Consider the following 6,389-nt stretch of genomic DNA (forward strand, 5'->3'; position numbering starts at 1 on the left):
GTATATATAAATTATTATTTAAAAAACATTTTCCCCTAACCCTACCCTAATTGGAGTAAACTAATGGACAACAACTCTTAAGCTTATACATGCCATATACATTTTCCGGACAGTTATGTTTTGTTTTTAAGCTACCCTCAACCCCTTCCTTCTATCTCCGAAGACCATCCAGTTAGATTTCTATTTGTTATATATTTTTCAACTGTGCTGTGATGTTTCACAAAAGTTCTGAACCTTTCTATTCTCATAGTTTCTACAGATTGTAAATTAAAGATAACAATATTGCTAAAAGTATTATTATTATTGATCGATTGACTATGACTTTTCAGTTAGCTCCAGGTAAATGTTGCAATTCTTCAGCCATTCCTGGACCTGTGACCAAAAAAAGCTACATATGGACAGCACCAAAACAAATTAATTTAATGATTGTCTCTTCGCAGCAAACTATGCAGAGCTGGGATGGTTATATCCCCCATATACAGTTCAGGTTTGAGTCATTTAAACCCCGTTTTTCAACCACTCCACAAATGTCTTGTTAACTAACTATAGTTTTGGCAAGTCGATTAGGACATCTAAGTCATTTTTCCAACAATTGTTTACAGACAGATTATTTCATTTAAAATGCACTGTATCACAATTCCAGTGGGTCAGGAGTTTACATACACTAAGTTAACTGTCTTTAAACAGCTTGGGAAATTCCAGAAAACTATGTCATGGCTTTAGAAGCTTCTGATAGGCTAATTGACATAATTTGAGTCAATTGTAGGTGTACCTGTGGATGTATTTCAAGGCCTACCTTCAAACTCAGTGCCTCTTTGCTTGACATCATGGGAAAATCAAAAGAAATCAGCCAAATTGTAAATCTCCACAAGTCTGGTTCATCATTGGTAGCAATTTCCAAACGCCTGAAGGTACCATGTTCATATGTACAAACAATAGTATGCAAGTATAAACACCATGGGACCACGCAGCCGTCATACAGCTCAGGAAGGAGACGCGTTCTGTCTCCTAGAGATGAAAGTACTTTGGTGCAAATCAATCCCAGAACAACGGCAAAGGACCTTGTGAAGAAGCCACTGCTCCAAAACCGCCATAAAAAAGCCACTACGGTTTGCAACTGCACATGGGAACAAAGATCATACTTTTTGGAGAAATGTCCTCTGGTCTGATGAAACAAAAATAGAACTGTTTGGCCATAATGACCATCATTATGTTTGGAGGAAAAAGGGGGAGGTTTGCAAGCCGAAGAACACCATCCCAACCGTGAAGGATGGGGTGTCAGCATCATGTTGTGGGGCTGCTTTGCTGTAGGAGGGACTGGTGCACTTCACAAAATAGATGGCATCATGAGGATGGAAAATTATGTGGATATATTGAAGCAACATCTCAAGACATCAGTCAGGAAGTTAAAGCTTGGTCGCAAATGGGTCTTCCGAATGGACAATAACCCCAAGCATACTTCCAAAGTTGTGGCAAAATGGCTTAAGGACAACAAAGTCAAGGTATTGGAGTGGCCATCACAAAGCCCTGAACTCAATTCTATAGAAAATTTGTGGGCAGAACTGAAAAAGTGTGTGCGAGCAAGGAGGCCTACAAACCTGACTCAGTTACACAAGCTCTGTCAGGAGGAATGGGCCAAAATTCACCCAACTTATTGTGGGAAGCTTGTGGAAGGCTACCTGAAAGGTTTGGCCTAAGTTAAACAATTTAAAGGCAATGCTACCAAATACTAATTGAGTGTATGTAAACTTCTGACCCACTGGGAATGTGATAATTATTTAAATTGAAAAAAATGCGTTATTCAACCATTGTACAGCATAGTGGATGCTATTGTTCTGCATTTTGTTCTATTCAGTGCTCTGCCCACTGGGTTGCTTCTCTCAATAAGACCCTGTCTTCATTCATTTTAATAATTTCTCAGGTACTCTCAAACAGTTCTGTGACAGTGTATCCTCCTCTCCTCAGATTACAGATTGAGGTGTCTACCAAGCCCCAGCGTCTGACCGAGCAGATGGACAGGGCTGTCACTAACAACTTCAAGCCTGTATCTAACCATGTTAATAACGTAAGAACACTACCATATCACATGTTAAAATCAGTGTGTGTCTGCTTGCATGCTCCTGAAGGTTCCATATCTTTGTAGTGTTGGATCAATACACATTTGGAACTGTAATGTGCACTTCTACCATGCTCCTTCCTTGCCCCTGTGTGGGTTTTCCGTGGGTTGTTTTGTGTAGGTGGAGTATGAGAAGAAGAAGAGGGCTGAAGGTAGGATGGTGAGGGCAGACAGACAGCAGGTGATGGATATGCTCTTCTCCGCCTTTGAGAAACACCAGTACTACAACATCAAAGACCTGGTGGAGGTCACCAAGCAACCTGTGGTTAGTCACACAAACAGCAACCTGTTCACTGTCCTGTCTGATTTCATTACCATAAGTGAGTATGCGGTTCTGCTCAGCCTTCCAAGATAGATTCCACTCCACCACTGTAACCCTCTCTCTCCAGGATCAATTAGGCTCCACCACTGTAACCCTCTCTCTCCAGGATCGATTAGACTCCACCACTGTAACCCTCTCTCTCCAGGATCGATTAGACTCCACCACTGTAACCAGGATCAATTAGGCTCCACCACTCCACCACTGTAACCCTCTCTCTCCAGGAGGCTCCACCACTGTAACCCTCTCTCTCCAGGATCGATTAGGCTCCACCACTGTAACCCTCTCTCTCCAGGATCGATTAGCTCCACCACTGTAACCCTCTCTCTCCAGGACTCCACCACTGTAACCCTCTCTCTCCAGGATCGATTAGACTCCACCACTGTAACCCCTCTCTCCAGGATCGATTAGACTCCACCACTGTAACCCCTCTCTCCAGGATCCATTAGGCTCCACCACTGTAACCCTCTCTCTCCAGGAGATTACTCCACCACTGTAACCTCTCTCTCCACCACAGGATCGATTAGACTCCACCACTGTAACCCTCTCTCTCCAGGGATTAGACTCCACCACTGTAACCCTCTCTCTCAGGATCAGGACGCTCCACCACTGTAACCACTGTAACCCCTCTCTCCAGGAGGATCAGGATCGATTACGCTCCATTAGACTAGGCTCCACCACTGTAACCATTACGCTCCACCACTGACTCCAACCTTCTCCAGGGTGCTTCTGTAACCCTCTCTCTCCAGGATAGACTCCACCACTGTAAGAACAGGATCGATTAGACTCCACCACTGTAATGACTCCACCACTGTAACCCTCTCTCCAGGATCGATTAGACTCCACCACTGTAACCCTCTCTCAGGATCGATTACGCTCCACCACTGTAACCCTCTCTCTCTCCGGAGTACTATAGTAACCTGAGGCCTGATTAGTCATACCGTAATAAGTTGAACAGGATCAGAACACATACTGTAGACCTGTATCTGGAGGAGGAATGTCAACCATTACCCACTATTGACATCTGGTGGACGTTATCAACTACAACAAATGGCTTTTGACACTAAGAATAACAGGTAGACTCACCTCACTGGTAGATACTTGTAGTTTTCAGAGTAAGGGTGCAGGCTGTAGCTGTGTGAAAATGGACACTGTAGAAAGAGCCTCTCTCCTATAGACATATATAAAGGAGATTCTGAGAGATGTTTGTCTGTGTGTTTCCTGTAGACCTACTTGAAGGAGATCCTGAGGGAGATAGGAGTGTACAACACTAAAGGGACGCACAAGAGTACATGGGAACTGAAGCCAGAGTACCGCCACTACCAGGGAGGAGAGGAGGAGATAAAGGGCGACTAGCCCAGAACAGAGCACCCTGTCTGGGATACAGACATTGACCTGAGGGCCTACCATCACAGAAGTCTTTGTTCTTTTGTCTTTCACTTCATCTAAAACTGATACCCAAAACTACATGATCACAAAGGGTCTACCTTTTATCAGCTGTTGGTAGGATGGTGTGTGGGGATCTTGCACTATGAACCATACTGTGTGAAACACTTGCCTTAAAGCAACACTATTTTGGATGGGTTCTTTTTTATGTTGTTTGGTGCAGCTTATAGAAATTGTAATGTTTTTTTTCTTCTCTACTTACAGAAGCTGAAACTTTGCACTATCATTTGTAAATCATTTATAAAATAATGTAACTACCGGTTTTGGAATATTGACATTTTCTTTCAATGAATGTGACAGAACAAGCTTTTGAGGTAAACTACACATATATACATGCATACAAAGGAGTGGAATTGGACATTTAAGCCACACCCGTTGCTGACAGATGTATGAAGTAGAACACACAGCCATACAATCTCCACTGACAAACATTGACAGTAGAATGGCCTTACTAAAGAGCTGACTTTTTTTAACGTGGCACCATCATAGGATGCCACCTTTCCAACAAGTCACTTAGGCTCGTGTGCAGCTGCAAATTTGACAAAGGTCACCATGCGGAATACCAAGCGTCGGCTGGAGTGGTGTAAAGCTAGCCGCCATTGGACTCTGGATCAATAGAAATGCGTTTTCTGGAGTGATGAATCACGCTTCACCGTTTGGTGGATGCTAGAACGCTATCTGCCCCAGTGTATAGTGTCAACTGTAAAGTTTGGTGGATGAGGAATAATGGTCTGGGGCTGTTGTTCATGGTTTGGGCTAGGCCCCTTAGTTCCAGTCACGGGTAATCTTAACACTACAGAATACAATGACATTCTATAAGATTCTCTGCTTCCAACTTTGTGGCAACAGTTTGGGGAAGGCCCTTTCCTGTTTCAGCATGACAATGACTTATGTGCACAAAGCGAGGTCCATAAAGAAATGGTTTGTCGAGATTGGTGTGGAAGAACATGACTGGCCTGCACAGAGCTCTGACCTCAACCCAATTGAACACCTTTAGGATGAATTGGAACGCTGACTGCGAGTCAGACCTAGTTGCCCAACATCAGTGCCTGACCGCAATAATGCTTGTGGCTGAATGGAAGCAAGTCCCTACAGCAATGTTTCAACATCTAGTGGAAAGCCTTCCCAGAAGAGTGGAGGCTGTTATAGCAGCAAAGGGGGGACCAACTCCTTAATAATGCCCATGATTTTGGAATGAGATGTTCGACGAACAGGTGTCCACATATTTTTTTGGTCATGTAGCGTATTTATTCAAGAAAAAGGACAATGGTGTAACATTAAAAGATATTTGATTAATCTAATGACTGTTGCATAATGTTACTGTAAACCAAGCAAATGGAGGCCTGAGAGTTAATCAACAGATAAGTGGATGGAAACATTGTCTTCGCAGAGTTTAAAAAAATCATCCCACAGCAAACTGTGAGACATATAGAATGTCCCAGATAGAAATGTAACATATTGTGTATTCTGCATGACAGAGGCATATCTGCTCTACTCTACACATTTCTATCCGAATGTTCTGATGGGTACTTCCTGAATATACCAGTTAACAGAACACTGCAATACTCAAAGTTGAACACCATAATCAATAAGATCAATACCGTAACACTGTCACAGCACCCTTTCTGTCAACCCCATAGACATGACTTGGTTTGGGCATCATATAATACTTCCATTCCAAACGTAATGCAGAGTCGTCGTGGGTCAGGTGAGATGCAGCAGCTAATAGAAACAAAGTTCTGAGACCTGAGTATTACTATGAAAGAGAGGAGGAAGGACAGTGGTTATAACAAGTGTTATTATTACACAAGTAGACTGACGGGACTGAAGCATTTCTCCATCTCCAGGCCGTCTTTGAAGGGAGTGATGCCGTCCTTATGGATGTCCAGCAGACCAACCATACCATCTGGGTTCATAGACTCACCTGTAAAATAAAAAAACTACAGGGAGGATGGCGAGAGAGGGGTGGAGAGTGAGGTGGGAGCAGGAGGGTAGAGTGAGGGGTGGAGAGTGAGGTGGGAGCAGGAGGGTAGAGTGAGAGGTGGGAGCAGGAGGGTAGAGTGAGGGGTGGAGAGTGAGGTGGGAGCAGGAGGGTAGAGTGAGAGGTGGGAGCAGGAGGGTAGAGTGAGGGGTGGAGAGTGAGGTGGGAGCAGGAGGGTAGAGTGAGAGGTGGGAGCAGGAGGGTAGAGTGAGAGGTGGGAGCAGGAGGGTAGAGTGAGGGGTGGAGAGTGAGGTGGGAGCAGGAGGGTAGAGTGAGAGGTGGGAGCAGGAGGGTAGAGTGAGAGGTGGGAGCAGGAGGGTAGAGTGAGGGGTGGAGAGTGAGGTGGGAGCAGGATAGAGTGGAGGTGGGAGCAGGAGGGTAGAGTGAGAGGTGGGAGCAGGAGGGTAGAGTGAGGGGTGGAGAGTGAGGTGGGAGCAGGAGGGTAGAGTGAGGGGTGGAGAGTGAGGTGGGAGCAGGAGGGTAGAGTGAGGTGGGAGCAGGAGGGTAGAGTGAGGGGTGGAGAGTGA

The 6,389-nt window shown here is 44.8% G+C and overlaps 1 protein-coding gene across 2 annotated transcripts in view; it reads left to right on the plus strand.

Moving 5' to 3' along the window:
* The window catches only part of gtf2f2b (general transcription factor IIF, polypeptide 2b), a 31,401-nt gene extending 27,261 nt beyond the window's left edge, over positions 1-4,140 (plus strand). For both annotated transcript variants that reach the window (XM_024408382.2, XM_024408376.2), the window contains 3 exons: positions 1,966-2,065; positions 2,238-2,381; positions 3,663-4,140. In XM_024408382.2, the coding sequence (XP_024264150.1) occupies positions 1,966-2,065; positions 2,238-2,381; positions 3,663-3,791 (373 nt within the window). In that variant the 3' untranslated portion in view covers positions 3,792-4,140. The remainder of the gene's footprint in view (positions 1-1,965; positions 2,066-2,237; positions 2,382-3,662) is intronic.
* The last annotated feature ends 2,249 nt before the right edge of the window (positions 4,141-6,389 follow it).

This window comes from Oncorhynchus tshawytscha, linkage group LG03, assembly GCF_018296145.1.
Source record: "Oncorhynchus tshawytscha isolate Ot180627B linkage group LG03, Otsh_v2.0, whole genome shotgun sequence".
In the NCBI taxonomy this organism is placed as follows: Eukaryota; Metazoa; Chordata; class Actinopteri; order Salmoniformes; family Salmonidae; genus Oncorhynchus; species Oncorhynchus tshawytscha.